Below are 24,351 nucleotides of genomic sequence, written 5' to 3' on the forward strand. Positions count from 1 at the left end.
AGATCAGATTAGTACGTCCCCTATTTATACCGTCAACCGTGACCCCTTGGTAAACGAGCACATCTGCTCCTCCAATCCGCGGATGCCACACCGTTAACCTTCTGGGTCAATGGTTTAGTGTACCGTAGCTCTGCCCCCTTTCTAGATGGCCGACTTCCACTGAACCCTGGTGTGACAGGATGGCTGAGTAGTGACGTCAGGCCAGATGCAGGAACCAAACAAAACTGACCCCAGGCAGTACTGCAGTTCAAAGACAAAAAGATTCTGCAGCGCCGTTTATTTAAATACAAAAATAAAATAAAAGGTTTTTACAAAAAGACTTGCTCACAGAGCGAAAATAAACGAAAATAATCACAAACACAAAAATACCAAACAATACAGGTCAGGCTGGGCAGTAGCCTTCACTGATCCTATATGTTCAATTTTTAAGTTTCATTTTCTCTCTCGCTCCTTGCTCCTTACCCACACTGAGTGCAGAGAGCTGCAGGCTTCTATGCAGGTGACCATGCAACAAATAAATCAATTAATTCGGGAGATGGCCACTTTCTGCATGAGGTTTTTTTTTTTTTTTTTTTTAAACACGTTTTAAAATAAAAAACAATAACACACACTCGGCTACTCCGTCAATACATAAATACAAATAACCAATAACAAAACATACGGCACTTCGCTGACAAATATAAATACAATAATAAATCACAAAACACAAATTATAAAATAACACAGGGGCAGAGGCGTTCTAAAAAATAAACAAATCATAACTGTACAGGGCTCCTTGCCCTGTTACACATGGGAATAAATTGTCAGGCCAACTAGTCCAAGGTACTCTGTTCCCTTTACTCAGGTCAGGGGGGAGATCTAACACCAAGAATCAATCGATCTCTGTCACAACACTGTATAGGAAAGACAGGCAGGACAAAAGAGGTTAGGGGTAGCGCTATACATCAAAAATAGTGTTGAAGCCCAGGTATTAAATCTGGAAGAAAAAAACAACGCAGAATCAATATGGGTCAGAATAATGGACAAGAACTCAAAGGGCATAATAATAGGAGCATACTATAGACCGCCAAATTCAGACACCGAGCAAAATAATCTGTTATACAATGACATTAGAAATGCGTGCAGCAAAGGAAAAGCCATATTAATGGGGGATTTCAAATTCCCCCATATAAAATGGGAAAACCCAATGGGGAGCACGACAGATGAAATTAAAATGGTGGAAATGAGAAATGACTGCTTCCTAACGCAATTTGTCAAGACACCGACTAGAGGGGAGGCATGTCTTGATTTAGTCTTTCCAAATAACGAAGACAGAATAACTAAAACAGAGGTCAGAGAGCCATTGGCAAATTTAGACTGCAACATGGTCTCATTTGAAGTGTTTTTTAAAACCCCAAAAGTAATGACTGAAGGTTTACAATTTTAGGAAGGCAAACTATGAAGGAATGACAGAAGTAGATTGGAGTAAAGTAGAGAAAACATCCATGGAAAAATTGATGCTTTTTTAATAATTACATCCCAAAAGTAGACAAATCTAAATCTAAAACAAAATGGCCCAAATGGTTTAATAGATTCATTTAAAAAAAATATAAAAAAAATATTCAGAGAAAAAAAACTTGGAGCTGCGAACACAAGTCAAAAAGGATGCTAGAAAGGTCAAGAGAGTGATTGATAAGGGGGCTAAAACCAATTCCAAAAAGTTTTTTTTTCCAATATTATAACAGCAAGAGAACATTTAAAGAGGAGGTAAAATGTCTAAGAGATATAGAAATGGCAAAATCATAGACGAAGAAAAAAAATATCAAATATATTAACCAGCACAAAGGAGGACATGGACAACATGCCCCACATGTCGACCTGTTCCTATCCAGTTTTAAATAACTTTAGCATAACAGAGGCAGACGTGTTAAAGGGACAAGGAGCTGGATGAGATCCTCCCAATAGTACTCAAAGAAATGAAAGAAGTTATTTACAAACCGCTAAGCAAGATCATAAGATCATAAGAAAGTTTACAAACGAGGAGGCCATTCAGCCCATCTTGCTTGTTTGGTTGTTAGTAGCTTATTGATCCCAAAATCTCATCAAGCAGCTTCTTGAAGGATCCCAGGGTGTCAGCTTCAACAACATTACTGGGGAGTTGGTTCCAGACCCCCACAATTCTCTGTGTAAAAAAGTGCCTCCTATTTTCTGTTCTGAATGCCCCTTTATCTAATCTCCATTTGTGACCCCTTGTCCTTGTTTCTTTTTTCAGGTCAAAAAGGTCCCCTTGGTCGACATTGTCTATAGATTTAGGACTTTGAATGCTTCAATCAGATCCCCACATAGTTTTCTTTGTTCAAGACTGAATAGATTCAATTATTTTAGCCTGTCTGCATACAACATGCCTTTTAAACCCAGGATAATTCTGGTTGCTCTTCTTTGCACTATTTCTAGAGCAGCAATATCCATTTGGTAACAGGGTGACCAGAACTGAACACAATATTCTAGGTGAGGTCTTACTAATGCATTGTAAAGTTTTAACATTACTTCCCTTGATTTAAATTCAACCCTTCTCACAATATATCCGAGCATCTTGTTGGCCTTTTTTATAGCTTCCCCACATTGTCTAGATGAAGACATTTCTGAGTCAACATAAACTCCTAGGTTTTTTTCATAGATTCCTTCTTCAATTTCAGTATCTCACATATGATATTTATAATGCACATTTTTATTGCCTGCGTGCAGTACTTTACACTTTTCTCTATTAAATGTAATTTGCCATGTGTCTGCCCAGTTCTGAATGCTGTCTAGATTATTTTGAATGACCTTTGAATGACAAGTTTGCTTACTCTACCAGAATCTAAATCATTAATGTAGATTAGGAATAGCAGAGGTCCTAATACTGATCCTTGTTTGCAGCCACTCGATTGCAGCCGCTCCTCCAATCCGCAGCTGCCACATCATTTCCCTTCCGGGTCAATGAGTTAGTGTACAGAAGCTCCACTCCTTTTCTAAATGACCGACTTCCTTTTAACCCTCGGAACGAAGTGTCAGGCCAAGTAGTCCAGAGTACTCTGGTTCCGTTACTTAGCGCCCTCACAGGTCGGGAGGGAGATTTACCACCAAGAATCATTGTCTTTCTGTCACATTACTCAAATCACTGCTTTCTATCTATTTTTACTGGGAAGATGGCTATTACAAGTTTGTATTAGGGAAGATGGCCAATAAACCCTGTCTAGTTACTCACATCACTGCTTCATCTTCCCACTAAAATAGCTAGAAAGCAGTGATATAACTAGACAGTGTTTCTTGGCCATCTTCCCTTATAAAAACTTTTGTTGAGCTCCACAGTCACAACATGTTAGGGGTGCTACTGCAGTTCAGGGTGTTTTTATTGATGAATTCAAAATGAGGAATGTTTTAGTATCCGCTAGTCTGGAAATAAACAAAATTAAAGAATAAATATATATATATATATATATTATGGAACCATAGGATGCAAACATAACACCAAATTCAAGTGTAACTACCTTGTAAAATGATACTGAATGAGAGACACATGACAAAAAGTGCATCCTTCTATTCAGGATGCCATGGGGGGTAATGTTTGAACCTTCACCCTTAGCAACGGGCCTTATTCATCTGAAATATCTACAATGCAAGCTGGTCCTGTTGTTTTTGCTGGTCTTTCTCTGCTCTGAATACCAGTGATTCCCTTCTACCCAGCGTGCAGATCTACTGTGCTGTTTCACTGCTTTCATTTAGTATTATGTATGAACAAGGTTTTTATTGGTGAAACCTTTTAAGAAATCAGCCCTTCTTTTGTTTTCTGTCATCCTTGTCAGCTAATCTAAATTATTTCTTAAGTTTCTAAAAATACTGTAATTGGACTGTTTAATACAAACCTCTCACTCTCTGACATATATTATTCATTATTTATTCATTCATTCAATACATTTAGTTTATTAACCTGCTCTGTCACTCCACTGGGTAGATATTCATATAATAAAAAGCATTCCCCTGACGACCTAAGCCCTCCCTACCTACCCGGGCAGCTCTCAGCCAATTGTGCGCCGCCCCCTAGGAACTCCCGGTCACGGTCAGCTGTGACATAGCCTGGATTCGAACCTGCGATCTCCAGGCTATAGGGCGCATCCTGCACTCCGCGTGGAGCGCCTTTACTGGATGCACCACTCAAGAGCCCTATTATGCCAGTCTTAAATTAACTCCTATTTTTTGAAAGAGGTAACCCACCTGTTCATTTTACAAAACTAGAACCACACAGCTGAGTAATACACTGTATTTCAAGCCCTCTTCAGCACTCTCAGTGTGTTTAGTTTTTCATGTTGTAACATTAACATGATGTTTAGTCCTTTTTTAAATCAATAGAAGTTAATTAAAGCCTGGAGGAAGCGCTTTGATAACGCGTCCCCTCGAGTCTCACAGAGCAGCGCACTCCTTGGCGTGTCTCATTGCTGATGACTCTTCTGCTGCTGTGGACGCGGCTCTGTTGCCTGGTTTAGTTCGCAGCGCAGTCTGAGGAAGATTCTAAATCTGTGCCGCTGGACAGCAGGGAGGAATACTGTCCTGTATAAAGAATAGGAGACAATGGGTTACAGCGTCCCGGTTGATAAGGGATATACCAACTCCGGCATGGGGAGGGGACTACCTGAATTAAAATTGTATTCACTGAAAAACGAAAAACAGCTCGTTTACGATGTTAAAGTTGAACGTCTTATTTATTTTTAGTTAAAATATCTCAGATATTACAATTCCATTTGCGGTCCATATTTGATAAATTGCCAACCCGCACTGAACAGTTTGTATTTTGTGATTGGTATATTCCTCGTTCTGTGGGAGACAGATCCGTTCAGACACTGAGGGAGAGCCGATAGGAGGTAAGCGATTCTTTATTGAGTTGTAGAATATGTTTTAAAACAACAGAAAACTATTGTATTGTATTTCTTTGAAAGGTCCGGGTTGTAGTGTGGTAGGAGCGCGTTGTTTTATCCGTTCAGACACTGAGGGAGAGCAGAGAGGAGGTGAGAGAGTCTGCATGGAGCTCTACAATGTGTTTATAAACTACAGAGCGCTGTTATATTGTATTATTTTGAAAGGTCCGGGTTGTAGTGTGGTAGGAGCGCGTTGTTTTTGTGTGTGTGTGTGTTGTATTTGTGAAGCGGCGTGGCTGTGTCAGCTCGTTTGTTTTTATTCACATCTCCCAATTGCAGTCTCCGTGCCGCGGGCTCAGCGCTGACAGATTGGCGGTCTTCCTGCCAAATTGAGGTTGTTGTTTTGAAAGCATTTAGCGGGTAAATGCTGCATTTGCCGGTCTGGCTATTTTTGTCGTGCATGTTTTGTTTTTTTTTCTATTCCTGAGACAGAGTGGAAGTTAGAGTCTAGCAATCGCGAATTTTTTAAGAACAAGATAAAATATATTTTCAGTATCAAGTTATTATAATTTCAGTGAGTGCAGAGTGCGTTGAAGTGTACCGTAATGATTGTAACAGATGCTCTTTCCAAAACGTGAATACTGTGCAGATCCCATTGTTTTACACTTACCTTAAACTGTCTGTCTTTCCTTTTTAATGTGTTTTGAAATCATTTTTAAATATACTTTAAATAAAGTGTATCTTTGTTGCCTTTACTAGTTTTATTCTGCTGGTATAATTTTAAAACACTGAGGGAGACCTCGGTTTCAACCCGTGCTGTGGAACTTTTTTTTTTTTTAAATATTGCTTCGCGAAAGAAACCGGTTTAAAGGCATGGTGTGGACTGGGTATACATTTCGTTTTCATTTTTCATTCAGCTTTTTTAGCACAAGAATGCGCGTTACAATACAATTAATCTCCATTATTTTCTCATATTAAAATGGGCTGTTCACTTGCTTTAAATTCATTTTTCAGTAGATCTCTTTTCCATGACTCATTTGCAATTGTTAATTAAATCAACAATACTATGCAAGTTATTGCTCTGCACACAGAGGTGTCTCAAATCAATACTATGCAAGTTATTGCTCTGCACACAGAGGTGCCTCAAATCAATACTATGCAAGTTATTGCTCTGCACACAGAGGTGCCTCAAATCAATACTATGCAAGTTATTGCTCTACACACAGAGGTGCCTCAAATCAATACTATGCAAGTTATTGCTGTACACACAGAGGTGCCTCAAATCAATACTATGCAAGTTATTACTCTGCACACAGAGGTGTCTCAAATCAATACTGTGCAAGTTATTGCTCTACACACAGAGGTGCCTCAAATCAATACTATGCAAGTTATTGCTCTACACACAGAGGTGTCCTCAAATCAATACTATGCAAGTTATTGCTCTGCACACAGAGGTGCCTCAAATCAATACTATGCAAGTTATTGCTCTGCACACAGAGGTGCCTCAAATCAATACTATGCAAGTTATTGCTCTGCACACAGAGGTGCCTCAAATCAATACTATGCAAGTTATTGCTCTGCACACAGAGGTGCCTCAAATCAATAATGATAGTAACATTCTAAACAGTTAACCTTATTTTTAATAAGTGAAAATAGTATTGGGGCATGGCCATGAAAAAGAAAAGTTGCATTTATCACAAACATATGTTCCTGTGTTTGTACTAAAGGGTGTGTATCAATGTAGGTTGTATTATTATTATTGTTCTGTTTGTGCCTTTTCTTTACTTTACAGGCATTTAAAGTTACTGTTAAAAGCAACATGTTCAGAAGTCTGCCTTCCATACATTTTAGGTATCAATGGTAGGATACATGTTTTAGTCACACATTTGTAAATATGTCACATTTTGACATATTTGGGATTGTAATATCAAGTTGGAAAATATTTTACAGTGATTCAAAATAATGGTGTTTAAATAAAACCAAATGTCACATCCATAACATTTTCTTGGTAAAGTTTTTATGAAAGTTGTATACTACACTATATATTTTTTTTCATGATTTCCATTACATGAGAGTTAATGTTAAAACTTCATGCTGATTTGAACTCGGCTCTCGACAAGATAAGCACCAACTAAGACGTAGCTTTACAGTAAACTAATGTGACCCATCTGTGTCTCCATCCATTTGTGTTTCCTTCCATATGAAGATGTAGATATCCTTCTGCCTGGTGTTGATGGCTGAAGTGTAATGCTGGCTCCAGGGATCAGCTTATTTTTCCTCCCTGGCACATCAGCACACACAACGACTGCGATGCTGGCTCCGGGGATCAACCACAGTGTGGTCTCCCCAGTGCATCAGCATGACAACCGTCTGGATTGAGCTAAGTAGGGTACATCCCTGGGGTCTTCAAGTGGGCACCTTCTATCCTCTGTGTTTCATCGACTAGCCCATGACACCTCAAGAGGGCACGACGGTGATTCTGGTGTCCCAGCATCACCCCCCTCCGTCTCCCACTCAATTCAGCCCAGCTTACTTACCCGTACATCAGCGTTTCTTTCTTTATTGTGCTTGAGATCCCCAGCCAGAATCTTTCCGTCTCAACCACAGCCAGTTGCTGCTCCTCTCTGCTGCTTCAAATAAGGTCTTCACTGTGCGACGCAACTCTTGGCCACTGAATCCGACGTCTCTGAGAAACCGGGTTGTAGAGTGTGCCACAAATCCTCGACAACCCACCTCCACTGGGTAAACCTGGAATCTCCATCCTCGCTGTTCCGCTTCAGTGGCTAGTTGAGCATACCGCAGTTTCTTCCTCTCATCCGCCTCATCTACAGCATCCTCCCATGGCACTGTTAATTCCACCAGGTGAACAAGGCGTGCTGATCCAGACCACAAGACAATATCTGGTCAAAGGTTAATGGTGTCAATCTCAGATGGAAAAATAAGCCGTTGATCAACATCTGCCAGTATTTTCCAGTCTCTAGCAGCTTCCAGTTGTCCTGGGCGAGGATTGGTTTTAACACCTTTTCTTGGTGGTTGCTCTCCTGGGTGGAGGAATGTTGTCTTTTGTCTGTGTAATGTTTTGATGGAACTGGTGGCAACTTATTGGTCATGTTACGCTTGTCTTCCAATGCTAAGGCCAAACATCGCAGCACCTGGTCATGGCGCCAAGTAAACCGTCCTTGGCTAAGAGCCACCTTACATCCTGTCAAAATGTTCCTTAACCTTTTGCAGTCCATTTATTAAGTGCGTGTCAGGCGCGTCAGGTCCAATTTATTTTCACACGCGCAGTTAATTTTAGACGCGCTGTTTAAAAGTATTTTTTTCCACAGTCAAACGGGTTTAAAAGGCCCTGCATATCAACAAAGCACTCACTAGGCATCTCCAGCCCCGCCCCACCCATTCATTCGCTATAGCTTTCACATATGCTAAGAAATAAATAATAATAATAATAATAGTCGTACATACTGATAAATCATCTCCTGATCACTCGTTTTATCACCAAACGCCTCAATAATGCGATCCAAGTCATTATTTTATTACTATAACATCTGAAAAAAGCTCTGCAAATGTCCGTGATATTCTCTGAGCGCTGAAGCAGTAGCAGCCAGCTTGTTTCCTTATGGCCGCCGTTATCTGATGCCAGGGGCAAGTATGACTATTCATGAGATACGTCCTTTTTTTTCGGCTTGTCTCGGCTCCTGTCGCTCCCACTCGGCCATTGAATGGTTTTCTCGGCTTTTCCTGGAGAAACGACTAGAAACCCATCTTTTTGATGATGTCGGACATGGTCCGACATTGGACCGGAAAGGGAAAATTGCGATGTCGGACCAGGTCCGACATAGGACCGCAAAGGGTTAATGTTGCAGGTGATGAACACAAAGGACATGAGGGATCCTCTCCTACCCAGAGGTTTAGGTTCTGTGGTGATGGGAGAACATCATATGTTGACCTGATGAGGAAACTGATCCTGCTCTGTCCCATTGTCCATAGGTCTTGCCAGCCGATCTTGCGCTGTTCCACACTTTCCTATCTCATCCATTCTCCCTGCTTGGCCTGGGAAACAGCCTTTGCGCACCTCATCCTCTCCTCCTGCTTTTGCACCTCGTTGACTACCAGCTTCCTCCGTTGAGCTGGGGCTGCCTTGTGCCATATAGGAGGAGCTGAACTGAGACCAAGACCCCCTCTTCCATGCTGAACTTGCCCCATGATATCACCGATTCAAAGGGCAGCCTTTGCATCTTCCATGGCTTTCTTTGCCACCCACTTTCTTCCAGTTTTCAACACAGGTGCTGCCTCCCTTACGCATTTGTCGCGTGTCTCTACTAATGTCATTTCCAGTCGGACCTTGGCGCACTTAAACTCCTCGGTTAGAGCGGAGACTGGTAGCTGCAGTATTCCTTTACCATAAAGTCCCACTCTGTTGAGGCAGCGTGGAACTCCGAACCATTTCCTGATGTATGAACTGATAAAAGTTTCCAGCTTCTCTGCTTTTATCGAAGAAACCTCGTACACAGTCAGTGGCCACAGCAGCCTTGGCAGTAGACCAAACTGAAAACACCAGAGTTTTAGTTCAAACTTTCCCTGCAAAAGGTAACTTTTTAAAATGTATGTTATGGAATAAAAATGTTGACCCTTTCTTAATAGTAAGTGCCTAGATTAGCGTCATGGATGTGACCATTCTGGACGTGACTGGTAGCAAGCTTGATGAGATTGCAAAGTAATCCCATATCTTATCATGCACAAGCTAAATATTAATTGGAATCACTAAAGGGCACCATAACACATTGTCATGAGACCATATAAACAGATCACAAGACCAAATAATCGTGTTGCTCATTTATTTAATTAAAATGACTGTGTTAGTGGCAATGTGCTGAAAGCACGTGTATACTACACGCAAGGGTTACTTTTAAATGTTGTATAATTTTCATTGATTTATTTAAGATCCCCCAAATACACGTACCTTTAAACTGAAGTGACGTTGTGTTAGTTCAATCACTTCATTCAAAGCACTTGCATTTCACTTTCCATTTTGCATCGCGTTATTATAACAATTTAGGATGCATGTTAGGATGACTCGGGGTTTGATGGTAAATTTGCAGGAACTCAGAGACAAATGAAAGTGGAAATGTCTTTATTACTATTGCACTTAACCCAGAACAGTGGATAAAATGCAGCACTTGAACAGTTAATAACTTGTGCAAAAAGAAATAAAATACAATAAACAAAATCTTATCCAAAACCGGCTTGAAATAAATAACCTGGCTTCAGCAATCAGCAGTTCACTTTCCACAGCAAGCACAGCTTTGACACATCCTTCTATGTTAACTTCTCCCCCTCTACTGAGCCAAGCTCTGTCTTTTATATACCTGAGCCTTGGTAAACCCCGCCCAGGACTAATCTGTTATATTCAAGTATACTTTCAAATCTTAAAATCTGACATTCTGAAGTCTCACACATGAATAATAAATAACAACAATATAAATAACAATGGCTAAAAATCACATTACCCATCCAAATCTTATTACAATTATATAATTATTCATTTAAAAATCAACAAGACTTCCCTCCCATTGATGAAGTCTCAGATAATACCTATTACATAGAATATGGTATCTGAAAATTTTCTGCGCCTTGGTTTAGCCTTAATACGGTAAAACCAAGGCTTTAACTGTACCTCCAACTAACATGGCGACCTCTAAGCATTGCTGCCCCTCACAAACATGGCGCCGCTCAGGACGCGCTGCTGCAATGCAAACTAAACACTTTTAACCAAGTTTGCCAAAGTTAAGGTAAGTCCACTTCAATTCAATGAACTTAAAAATAATTACAAACGCTAACTTTTACACTCAATTTAGACTATATTAATTACAACCCGAAAAGTTTTAATACATGACTTGTGTTTCTTTACTACTTTTCATGCCGTCCGCGTCTCTCTTTGAACATGCGCACCTGTTAAGGGAGATATCAGCGTTCAGCATTTAGTAGCTTCTTTTTAACCACGTCTCGTATTTATTAAATCAGTTATGTGTTTATTCCCACCGACCCCCCACAATATCTTTCCCAAACATTTTCTGTGCTCAATCAAGTACATTTTACTAGTGCTTGTGAAAATATACTTTTAAAAATGTTTTAATAATCACAATCAAAAGCGAAAGTTCTGGCAGAAATTTTGGTCAGACACCAAAATCTTGCCGAACTCGACAAAAAACTCACAAAATAGTAAAATATTTTCAATCTTTTCTCAAGTTACTTTGTTTAATGCCGACAGCAGGAGAACCGTGCTGCATTGCGTAAAACATGCTGTAAAAACCAGAACAATACATCAATAGCTTTCATTTTTCAATATGCCTTGCAGGATATTGTAAACAGCCATATAAACGAGCCGAGTGTACTTGAAAATTGCGTTGTGAACACAAACGAAAGCGGAACAAAAAACTCGCATGCATATTCTTTCATGATGGTTTTTCATTTCCGTATGTTTAGTAATGTGTATGGTAACCAAAGAGAGCCCACGTCTCAAATAAAAAGTGGCTAAGCGAAGCCTTTCAATATATGCTGTTGTATTATTTCAGCCATTTAACATGCACACATTGGCATGCTTGTCAGAAAATGAAAACACTGTTTAAGATTTGAAATTGTATGTGTACAAATGATACTCGCTTTACAAGCAAACCCACAACCAAGCTGTTACCATGGTAACAGCAACGCTAAAAGCTTAACAGATTTGTACTGATCCTAATAATAACTATTCAAACAATAATCTTAATAAAAATAATTGTTCTCAGATCGTTGTCGTTTGTAGCCTCTCCCAAGTCAGCATCAATCTTACTGCTGACGAGTCCTGTAAAGATTGTGAATGGCATTTCTGAACACATTGTACCCCAAATCAAAACGTTAGACAGTTCAGTCCCGTTGTCCAGCTTCAACGCGCGTCTCTGGGTATTCATCGGTGCATCTTTTTTCGCTGCAGTCACAGCAGCAGACAAACACTTGCTATCCTGCAAACTATTACTGTGAGACTGGATATGAGGACAACTAAATGTTGAATTCCCAACAAAAAAGCTGCTGTTTTGTCTGCAAGTCTGGGAAACTGACATTTGTTTCACTGTCATCATGAAGCCAGATTACGCCGTTATCAGGGGGGTGACTATGTTTTTAAAAATGGGTTTGTAAATTTGTTTTTTTCAGCTTTTTGGCACACTGACCCATTTTCCTGCGTTCATAAAACGGAAGCCATATGCACTATGCTGTACACTGTACACTTAAAAAATGTTACCGGCCTAGTTGGGCCTGTGGTGCTTCATAACTACCAGCCAAACTGCGATCTCTACTGGCCCCGGGCCGCCGGGCCATGGTTAACATCCGGTGTGTGTCATTTCCATTGGACTCTAATGTAAGTAGGGCTGCAATGAAGGGTACATTTTGAACTTCGAAGGTTCTGAACACATTACTGAAGGAAGGTTTGAACCTTTGATGGTACTCATTTGCATAATTTATTGGTGACATCACCATAGCTACTTGTTTATATTTTATTATTATCATTATTATTATTATTTATTTCTTAGCAGATGCCCTTATCCAGGGCGACTTGCAGTCGTAAACAAAAATACATTTCAAGAATCACAGTACAAGTAATAATACAATTAAGAGCAAGATAAAAAATACAATGACTTTGGTTCTAGCAATTACAAGTATATGACAAAATACAATTCAATAACAGAGCAGATAAGTGTCAGTGATAGTTACATCAGGATATAATTAAATACAAAATACTACAGATTAAATAACACTTGTGACAGATTACAGTACTCTAAAGTACAGGATTAAATGCAGTAAAATAGGGAGCAGATAAGAGCAAGTAAAGTGCATTAAGGAAGAGTGATGAAGTGTCCAGAGGGAAAAGAGGAGTTCTACAGGTGCTGTCTGAAGATGTGAGTCTTGAGGAGGCGCCAGAAGGTGGTCAGGGACTGGGCAGTCTTGACATCTGTAGGAAGGTCATTCCACCACTGCGGGCGAGGGTGGAGAAGGAGCGGGCTCTGGAGGCAGGGGAGCGTTGAGGAGGTAGAGCCAGTCTTCTAGTGCAGGCGGAGCGGAGAGGTCGAGTGGGGGTGTAGGGAGAGATGAGGGTCTGGAGGTAGCTGGGTGCAGTCTGGTCAAGGCATCTGTAGGCTAGTACAAGAGTCTTGAACTGGATGCGAGTGGTGATCGGGAGCCAGTGGAGTGAGCGGAGTAGTGGAGTTGCGTGGGCGAAGCGAGGCAGAGAGAACACCAGGCGGGCAGCAGAGGTCTGGATGAGCTGGAGCAGACAGGTGGCGGACGCAGGGAGGCCAGCCAAGAGGGAGTTGCAGTAGTCTAGGTGGGAGAATACCAGTGCCTGGATCAGGAGCTGGGTGGCGTAGTTGGTGAGGAAGGGTCGGATTCTTCATATGTTGCTCAGAAAGAATCGGCAAGTGCGTGCCAGAGTGGAGATGTGCTGGGAATAAGAGAGGCAGGGGTCCAGGGTGACTCTGAGGTTCTTAGCTGAGGAGGAGGGAGAGAGTGTGGTAGATTCCAGAGGAATGGCGATAGAGAGATCAGAGGAGGGGGAGGAGAAGGAGGAGGAAAAGAAAAGGAGGTCAGATTTAGAGAGGTTGAGTTTGAGGTGATGCGAATGCATCCAGGAGGAGATAGCAGACAGACAGGTAGAGATACGGGAGGGGATGGTGGTCAGAGGTTGGGAAGGAGAGGAAAATCTGAGCATCATCAGCATAGAAATGGTATGAGAAACCATAGGATGCGATGAGGGGGCCCAGGGAGTGGGTGTAGAGAGAGAACAGGAGAGTACCCAAGACTGACCCTTGGGGGACTCCTGTTGAGAGAGGGCGAGGTGTGGAGGTTGCTTCACGCCAGGTTACCTGGTAAGTGCGGTTGGAGAGGTAGGAGGAGAACCAGGCCAGAGTAGTGCCAGAGATTCCCAGGTCAGCGAGAGAGGATAGTAGAATAGTGTTCGCAGTGTCATAGGCAGCAGAGAGGTCGAGGAGAATTAGGACAGAGGAGAGAGAGGCAGCTTGAGCAGAGTTTAGTGAGTTAGTGACAGACAGGAGGGCGGTTTCAGTGGAGTGAGCAGAGCTGCTTGTTAACCCCTCGGCCAGAATATAAAAGCCTCCAGCTGTCCATGCTAAAGTGGAGAGTGTACAGAGGAGAGTACGGGAGAGCGAGCAAGGAGAGTTATTTAAAAACAAATGTTTATTTGTTTGGCCAACGTGCCCCTTGTTTGTGGTGTTTGTTTTGTTCAAATCTTTTGTTTTTGTTTATTATTTAATAAAAGAAGCTGAACACCATAGCGTTTCAGCTCTCACCCGCTACTTCCTGGGTCTGTGTTTCTGGTCTGACGTCATCACTGAAGGCATCCTGTCACAGAGGGGAGGGAGGAGAGTAGATAGTCAAAAATAGGATTATTTTACAGGTAATCCATATAAATGGAATAAAACATTCACATGTAGTTTAAAAATATGTTATATAGAACAGTAATCATGTTTTTATAATTTAAATAAAAATACAGTGTTTATTTACACGTAATTGAGCCTGCTTGCGATCTATACAGTAAGCTTGCATTGCACCAGCACCAACTGCAGCGGACAAAGCTTTATTTAACAGTCAAATTTTACTTTAGTTAAAAATGTTAATAATACTACTAATAATATGAACTTACGCTTGTCAAGTGACCCCAGAGATTGGTTATACCGCCATGATATGAGTCGCTTGCACAGTTTGCATTGAACTATTTTTTTGGCTGTCTGGGCATTTAACAAAAAAACCCCAAACAGCAGAGGGGTTTCAAGACATTTCTTTAAATACAGCTTACGTTGTACAACGCTTTGCTGTCAAGATGGTGAATGAAGAAATTAAAGGTTTGGCTCTGGATAACACGAGCTGGAGCGGGGAGGGGCGGATGGTGCTCAGTTTTCGAAGTTAAAATGATTTGTGTTATCGTATATTTTGTATGTTTCAAACATATATTCTAGCACAGCACTTTTTTGCACTGTCTTGTACACTAGACATTCAGTACATATTTTATTGAAGCACTACAGCCACTAGAGGTACAAGCCCACTGCTCTGGATACTATACCCTGCTCCAGTTGTACGGAATGTATAACGATGTGGTAGCGGATTTTAATACTTTTGTTTACGTAATATGCATTATACAAATCAAAAGATAGAATTTTGCATGTGAGTGACATTTAATGTGTGATTTATAGTAGTCACACATTGTCAAACAGCTGTTAATAGGAAGAAAAAAAAAACGTACAGTGCGTGAACCCGTCTGATGAACCTTCGAAGGTTTAAAACAATCTTCGAATCCCTGGCTAGCGAACGAACCTTCGAACCTTCAGACACAGCCTTAAATGTAAGTGACTTCCGTAACATTGCCATCTCTATAACCATCAAACACAAGCAGCACTACACCCTGCATGTAGCAGACAGCTCTACACCCTGCATGTAACACAGACAGCTCTACACCCTGCATGTAACACAGACAGCTCTACACCCTGCATGTAACACAGACAGCTCTACACCCTGCATGTAACACAGACAGCTCTACACCCTGCATGTAACACAGACAGCTCTACACCCTGCATGTAACACGGACAGCTCTACACCCTGCATGTAACACGGACAGCACTGCACCCTGCATGTAACAGACACAGAGGAAAAAGTTAGTAAAATGACCGTACGTCAATATGCAACTTATTTAAAAAGTATCTGATTCATAACATGTGTTTTTTGTCACACTTGTGGTTTGTCACACTTATACTTTGCTTGAACAAAAGTTATTGTATTTCTTGCTCTTATTGTATTACTTGTATTGTAACACTTGAAATGTATTTGCTTACGATTGTAAGTCACCCTGGATAAGGGCGTCTGCTAAGAAATAAATAATAATAATAATAATAATAATTTTTGATCACCAGAGCTAAATTGAGGAAAAAAAAAAGATTTGTCCAACTGTCAAAATATAACATAAAACCAGGCAATATGAACTCCACACCCTGAGAAGAGTTGTCAGATGTGTAAATGTAGACAACAACACCTGCTTCTTTAAATGTCCCATATGCTCCGCTCCATTTCTGATGACGGAATTAAATCTTAATTGGCACGAAACGACCACCTTGAAGTAGAAACACACATGTGACACAAATGACAGGCTTGTTGTTGATTTAAAGACTTCCGCCTCTGTGTTGTTGGGGGGGGGGGGAAATGTCTTCTCACAAGGGGTGTTAATATGACATCATTAGGCATGCACTGCAGTTCAGGGGGTATGCGTGCGCATACAGGGTCAAAGCCAGCCTAGGACTGTACTCAAGTGTAAACGGGGGCTCAAATGGTAAGAATCTTTGAATCTGATCAAACCTAAGCCAGTTCAGGTCTGAGTTGTAAGTGTAAACACACCAATAGAGAACAGATCGTAATACTTCATTTCATTTTCTGTTTTCAGGACTGCCTTATCTTTGTGAAAGCCAAGGAACAAAGATGGATTCTGTTTACATTAAACAGGAAGAGAAGCCTGAACTGGAGCCTGTCCACATTAAAGAAGAACAGACTGAACTGGAGCTTGTCCACATTAAAGAAGAGACTGAACTGAAGCCTGTCTACATTAAACAAGAGACTGAACTGGAGCCTGTCCACATTAAAGAAGAAAAGACTGAACTGGAGCCTGTCCACATTAAAGAAGAAGAGACTGAACTGGAGCTTGTCCACATTAAAGAAGAAGAGACTGAACTGGAGCCTGTCCACATTAAAGAAGAAGAGATTGAACTGGAGCTTGTCCACATTAAAGAAGAGACTGAACTGAAGCCTGTCCACATTAAAGAAGAGACTGAACTGGAGCCTGTCCACATTAAAGAAGAAGAAACTGAACTGGAGCCTGTCCACATTGAAGAAGAAGAGACTGAACTGGAGCCTGTCCACATTAAAGAGGAAGAGACTGAACTGGAGCCTGTCCACATTAAAGAAGAGGAGACTGAACTGGAAGAAGAATCTACTGACTTGTTGTTTAAGGATTCAGAACACATATCCGGGCCAAAGATATCATCACATCAATGTAATGAATGTGGGAAGAGCTTCAGTCGGTTAGGACACCTAAATAGACACCAACGAATTCACACTGGAGAGAAGCCGTTTCAATGTACTGAATGTAGAAAGAGCTTCCGTCACTTGGGAAACCTAAAAACACACCACCGAATTCACACTGGAGAGAAGCCGTATTACTGTACTGAATGTGGGGAGAACTTCAGGGAGTCAGGAAGCCTAAATAGACACCAACGAATTCACACTGGAGAGAAGCCGTATCAATGTACTGAATGTGGAAAGAGCTTCCGTCATTTAGAAGGCCTAAAAAAACACCAGCGAATTCACACTGGAGAGAAGCCGTATCACTGTACTGAATGTAGGGAGAGTTTCAGTCAGTCAGACTCCCTAAAAAGACACCAGCGAATTCACACTGAAGCCAGTCTCCCTCCCTCCCAGTCCCTCACCTCTCCACCCTGCTTGTTTGAGTGTGTGGAGATCTGCCTGATTCCTTGTCTCTCTCTCACCCTGCAGTAAATGAAGGGGGTCCCCAGGAGTGAGAGCCAGCCTGAATCCAGAGACACTGAGAAGGGGAGCGTGTCAAACTGAAGGAGACAGACCCATTCTTTCAGAATGAACTGGAGAGCCCTGGGATTCAGCTCCACTCCTGCCCCTGAATTGGAAATTAATCTCACTCATCATGCTGTTAGGATTTAGGACAGTGTTACAGGGTCATTCCACTTAGAAGGGACACATTGGAAATATATGCCAAGCTTTTTCTCTGAACACTGATATGTGTGATGCAAACTAAGGCTGAGGCGATGCATCGTATCGTTTGACAATTATCGATAGTCAAGCCTGTGCATAGTTTTTGTGTAAAGAGTTTAAGCAAATGTAAGCTTTTATTTTTTATTAAAGTTGGAAACTAAATTGGTCAGATTCTGGACAGAATCTGCGCAGAATGATCTCCATGAACGCTCCCTGTATGTACTGTGTGTGAGTCCTGCGTGCACGTAACCATACGGGAGCCTGCGTGCTTATGAAAATGTGTGTTTTAAATGTTTTACTCCTGCTTGTGTCTGTAGTTATAGTTATGGTACCATGATTTCTAACTTTTATATTCTTACTTTCGTGAGCCTTAATAAAGTTCATAATTTTTATTTGTTGAGTTTCTTTTTGTCTGTTATGAGTCCTAAAGTTGTAGCACTAGCTACATGAATGCAGCATAAGTAATTTGCTGCCTGCTGCTCTTAATTGAGTATCAGAATACCTGGCCAGGTTAAGTTAATTCTCTATTCAATTGCTAAATAAGTAATTTTGTCCTTGTTTCTAAAGTGGGCCTTTCAGATTCATAAGGTAAACTTAGGTGAAGCTATATCAATTTACTGTCAGTTTTTGGTAAGGGGTTTATCTCTGCACTGGTCTCTCTCATTTTAACGGAATGATCTTTTCCTTAATTTCCACATGGAAGTTCTAATTAGAGTCAGGTGTTTTGCTAACTGCCTTGGCAAAGGGCTTATTGAGCTTGATTTATCATTATGTCTTTAAGTATCTTAATTGGGAGCTCTTTAAATATGGCTATTACTTCCTGTGAAGGGGGAGTGGGTTCCTTTTTCTCGGGTGATTCTTTTTCGGGTGTGGTTTTTGTGGATGCAGAGTGTTTGGAGGAAGGAGCAGGGTTTTTTGAAGAGGAATGTTGCTGGTCTGTAAAGGAGAGACCTGGAAGCAATAATCTTTTGGTTGTTAGAAACAAGTGTATTTCTTCTAATCTGCCATTTTCCATTTTGAAAGTAAACAGTTATCTAATATCCTACCAAATTGAAACTATCCTAACCTGGTTGGAAACTCCAAGCTCTACAGGACCAAGGAAGAACTGGGTGAGATCGCCTGATGGGGAGGAATCTTATTTTTTGCTGCTGGATTATCTGGGCTGTTCTGACTGTTTGGGATTATTATCATTTTTGTTTATTTATCGGGGTTTAACGAGCACCTCGCTCAGAAGTCTCATTTTGTTTATTTATCGGGGTTTAACGAGCACCTCGCATAGAAGTCTCATTTTTGTTTATTTATCAGGGTTTAACGAGCACCCTGCTCGGAATACTAATGGGAGATTTCAACTTCTCCCATATAAAATGGGAAAACCCGATGGGGGGCACGATGGACGAAATTGAAATGGTGGAAATGACAAATGACTGCTTCCCAACACAATTTGTCAAGGCATCGACTAGAGGGGAGGCATGCCTTGATTCTGTCTTTTCAAATAATGAAGACAGAATAACTAAAACAGAGGTCAGAGAGCCATTGGCAAACTCAGACCACATGGTGTCATTTGAAATATTTTTTAAAACCCCAAAAGTAATGACTAAAGTTATGGTTTACAATTTTAGAAAAGCAAACTATGAAGGTATGAAACAGAGACTAACAGAAGTAGATTGGAGTAAAATAGAGAAAACATCCACAGAAAAAGGATGGCTGTTTTTTAAAAATGTAGCACTAGAGGCGCAAAACAATTACATCCCAAAGTAAACAAATCTAAATCTAAAACAAAATGGCCAAAATGGTTTAATAGATAAATTTTTTAAAAAATTCAGCGAAAAAAGGCAATTTACAGAGCGTTTAAAAGGGATCAAAAACAAAGCACACAGAAAGAGTACTTGGAACTGCAAACACAAGTCAAAAAGGAAGTTAAAAGGTAATTGTGGCAAAGTGGTTAGTAAGGGGAACAGGTGTAGCGGTGATGCGGTGCAGGAGTGACAGGCAGACAACGGTAATCCAGTGACAAATGTTTTTATTTATTTTAAATCCTGGTCTAGCGACCGTAAATAATAAGCCCCGGCAATACACAACGATGTGTAGAGCGCGGGGACGAAAAACACAGGTTACAGTCCTGAACAAAGTAAACAAAAACACGTTCACCCGTCCCGGGTGCGTGCAGTCGTGCTGGTGGTGAGTGAATACACTTTTTATTCGGTGACAGTTGTGAGGTGGTGATCCGGCTTGTGCTGGCCCAAGGCGACAGCTCCGGATGTGCTTTAGCTGTCTGGTGGTTTCAAAAACACAGACAGTTATTTTACAGTAATAAACAAACAAAAACACACACACACTCAACTCTTTACAGAGTAATACAGTACTTCACTCTATACCGTCCTTCTCGGTCCTTGGCTTAACCCAAACGAAGGAAAAGAACAGCGTTACCCTGGCCCCTATATGTAATCCCGCATGATATCTAGGTAAACGGTTGCAGCTGCCTTATTACTTGCAGCTGCCCCTCGTTTACCTGTCAAATCAATACGGTCTTACAACAGAGTCTCGCTTCCTTCCAGGCTGACCCACTTCCCGGTCCCGGAAACGAACTGTCAGGCCAGCCCTTCCAGATACTTCTCCTCCCGTTCTTTAGCGCCCTCACAGGTCGGGAGGAAGATTTATCACCAGAACTCATTGTATTTCTGTCACAGTAATGTTAAAACTTTACAATGCATTAGTAAGACCTCACCTAGAATATTGTGTTCAGTTCTGGTCACCTTGTTACAAAAAGGATATTGCTGCTGTAGAAAGAGTGCAAAGAAGAGCAACCAGAATTATCCCGGGTTTAAAAGGTATGTCGTATGCAGACAGGCTAAAAGAATTGAATCTATTCAGTCTTGAACAAAGAAAACTACGCGGCGATCTGATTCAAACATTCAAAATCCTAAAAGGTATGGACAATGTCGAGCCAGGGGACTTCTTTGACCTGAAAAAAGAAACAAGGACCAGGGGTCACAAATGGAGATTAGATAAAGGGGCATTCAGAACAGAAAATAGGAGGCACTTTTTTACACAGAGAATTGTGAGGGTCTGGAACCAACTCCCCAGTAATGTTGTTGAAGCTGACACCCTGGGATCCTTCAAGAAGCTGCTTGATGAGATTGTGGGATCAATAAGGTACTAACAACCAAACGAGCAAGATGGGCTGAATGGCCTCCTCTTGTTTGTAAACTTTCTTATGTTCTTAAGTCTCATTTTTTTTTTTTGTTTTGTGTTTAAACTGTTCTGGCTCAACTGCATTCTCAATACGGACCTGATATAACAGCTTGGGACTTTCAAAGTATTGGTGGTTGTTGTTGTTGTTGTTGTTGTTACTATTTTTTTGGTGTTGTAAACAATCCTGCCTTACCCAGCAATTTTTCTTGGTTCTGTCGCGCAATCCTACTGCTTTGGAGAGTTTATATTGTTCAGGGTAGTTTATTTGTATTTCCGTCACAAAATACTAGTTATTGGACGTTGCTTAAGGATTGGGTTTGTTACAAAGTAAGCATTTATGATTGATTTGGGATTCTTAAACCTTTAACATATTCCTGATTCCTGAGATAAAGCTATGCAGTGGAACTGAACAAACACAAGGGAGACATTGAAAAATACAAGCTTACCAAAGGGGGATATTCTGCTATTGGCTTCATGAAATGAGAAATGGAATTCCCTCTGTATCATGGAATTCCTTTGCTAGTGTATCATGATGTAAGCCCTGGAGTGTGGGCTCTGTCTTCATGAAATGAGAAATGGAATTCCTTTGCTAGTGTATCATGATGTAAGCCCTGGAGTGTGGGCTCAGTCTTTATGAAATGAGAAATGGAATTCCTTTGCTAGTGTATCATGATGGAAGCCCTGGAGTGTGGGCTCAGTCTTCATGAAATGAGAAATGGAATTCCCTCTGTGTCATGGAATTCCTTTGCTAGTGTATCATGATGTAAGCCCTGGGAGTGTGGGCTCAGTCTTCATGAAATGAGAAATGGAATTCCTTTGCTAGTGTATCATGATGTAAGCCCTGGAGTGTGGGCTCAGTCTTCATGAAATGAGAAATGGAATTCCCTCTGTGTCATGGAATTCCTTTGCTAGTGTATCATGATGTACGCCCTGGAGTGTGGGCTCAGTCTTCATGAAATGAGAAATGGAATTCCTTTGCTAGTGTATCATGATGTAAGCCCTGGAGTGTGGGCTCAGTCTTCATGAAATGAGAAATGGAATTCCCTCTGTGTCATGGAATTCCTTTGCTAGTGTATCATGATGTAAGCCCTGGGAGTGTGGGCTCAGTCTTCATGAAATGAGAAATGGAATTCCTTTGCTAGTGTATCATGATGTTAGCCCTGGAGTGTGGGCTCAGTCTTCATGAAATGAGAAATGGAATTCCCTCTGTGTCATGGAATTCCTTTGCTAGTGTATCATGATGTAAGCCCTGGAGTGTGGGCTCAGTCTTCATGAAATGAGAAATGGAATTCCTTTGCTAGTGTATCATGATGTAAGCCCTGGAGTGTGGGCTCAGTCTTCTCTGCTGCCTGTTTGTTCTCAGTGTGTGAGTTCAGCTGCATTTCCAGTGTCCTGAGCTGGGCTTTGAACCCACTGGGGACGCAGCTGAGAACAAGCCAGACCCATGACTCAGGGATTTTGTTTTTGATCAGATACCCAGATGTGAAACATTATACACAGAACTCTGTTTTTATTGTTTTATTGATTTTTTTTCTATGATGTATTAAGACGTAGAATCTCTTTGCTTTGTGTTGCAATTTAGACATTTTCACTTTACATATTAAAAAGCACAGCTGTCTATTGGAAATACACTACAGATATGGCTAACAATTTTGCCTCACCCTATAGAATGAACTCATTTTACTTTACAAAGTCGAATAAAACCTGCTGAATAATGTTACATTAACATATTGAATGACATACTGATTCGTACTTTTCCATATACTTAATGAAAAACTGACATTTCAAAATCTATCATGAAATATTGTATTAATATGGCTTCCGGTTGACTTTTGCAATATCATTTGGTAGTTTCATTGATTTGACGATGATAAATAAAATACCTAAATTATGTTCATATATATCTTTTTTATTATTATTTTTCTTATGATGTCTCAATCCTAAATATAAAATCGAGCTGCCCTTGTGTTGCTGTTTTAATTGGTGTTGAGGTAAATCCCACTACAGGGTGCTTCATGTGGACAGCCTTTGGAAACACATTTAGAATCACACTGCTGGAGTTTGATTACTAGAATATGTATTTTTAATGGAATGAGGGTGATGCAAACAGTAACATGTAACAATAATAATCCTTGTTTTGTTAACTTTAGTTTGTAGTTGTATTGGAACCTAAGGGCTGAAGCTGAAATGTATAGAAGGGGTTCAGACTGATACAAATGAACAAGGAAATGTCACACTAACAAGGACCATATTGGAAATGGAAACATAATGACACCACAGAAATCTAATGGCGGTGTTATTAATGTGCAAGAATAAACTGGATTGCTGGACTGCATTGGATTAAAAAATAATAGGATCATTTCAGCCATCTACTGGTCACTTTATTAACTGAATTAAATATAAAATCCAGAATCTAAAGAAAAACCCCTAATGTGTAAATTGTATCAGGGAGGGTGGTTTAACTTGAATAGAGCAGTTTGCATTTGAATTGGTCTCCACACAGCTCCTGTAGTTGTGTGATCCCATTAAAGTGTGTGAAACTATTGTCTCCAGAGCAGTTAGCAGCTAGTTCCCTTGCTAAGTGAAGGGAGTTATTTAAGGGTGGGCATCTAGTAATGAGTTCAGTCTACAGGTAACCAGGGACAGAGGCAGATAGATAAGTTCCTGCTTCTAGTAATTTTAACTAACTACAGCAAACTGAAGAGCCTCAACAAAAGAGCCGGGAGTCTAGCTGTGGGAGTCCAGCGAGGGGAGGCCTGCGCTGAGACGCTGTTCGACTAGATCCGAACCTAACGGGCCTCTAGAAGAAGCTATCTACTAGTCAGGTCTGTACCCTCCACCCTACTGCTCCTACTGTGCCTTTTGTCTTGCTTGTCCTGCTATGACTGTCTCTCACATCCCTGTTCTGTCCTCCCGTCCTCATCCTCTGCCCTCCCTCCGCTGCTGCTCCTCCAACCCCTCTAACCTCATTTCTCTGCCTCTCCCCCCCTCCCGCACACTCTCTGGTGCACTCTGGAACTGTCACTCTTCTGCTAACAAAGCTGATTTCATCTCTGCCTTTGCCTCCCACCTCTCGCTCGATTTCCTTGCTCTCACTGAAACCTGGCTGTCCCCTGATAACACTGTTACTCCTGCTGCCCTGTCCTCTCTCTACGTCCCGTCCCATACCCCGCGTCTCACTGGACGGGGAAGTGGGACGGGTCTTCTCCTTTCTCCCTCCTTACTCTTTTCTGTCCCCTCCGATCTCACCTCACTCTCTGTCAATACCTTTGAATTTCATGCAGTCCAAATTACCTCTCCCTGTCAACTCCTGCTCATTGTTCTGTACCGCCCCCCTGGGCCTCTCACTCACTTTCTGGATGAACTCGACTATCTACTCTCCTCCCTCCCCTCTCTGTCTACCCCGACTGTCCTGTTGGGTGACTTCAACATCCATCTCTCCAACCCCAGCCACTCTGCTGGATTCCTC

At 41.2% G+C, this 24,351-nt stretch overlaps 1 protein-coding gene across 1 annotated transcript; it reads left to right on the forward strand.

The window, feature by feature from the left end:
* Positions 1-10,575: 10,575 nt before the first annotated feature.
* LOC131721976 (zinc finger protein 583-like) lies at positions 10,576-18,082 on the forward strand. The gene is made up of 2 exons (XM_059015428.1): positions 10,576-10,663; positions 16,351-18,082. Exon 2 carries the CDS (start codon positions 16,386-16,388, stop codon positions 17,457-17,459), a length of 1,074 nt encoding a protein of 357 aa, XP_058871411.1. The 5' UTR covers positions 10,576-10,663; positions 16,351-16,385; the 3' UTR covers positions 17,460-18,082.
* The last annotated feature ends 6,269 nt before the right edge of the window (positions 18,083-24,351 follow it).

The sequence above is a fragment of the Acipenser ruthenus genome, chromosome 50 (assembly GCF_902713425.1).
Source record: "Acipenser ruthenus chromosome 50, fAciRut3.2 maternal haplotype, whole genome shotgun sequence".
Lineage (NCBI taxonomy): Eukaryota > Metazoa > Chordata > Actinopteri > Acipenseriformes > Acipenseridae > Acipenser > Acipenser ruthenus.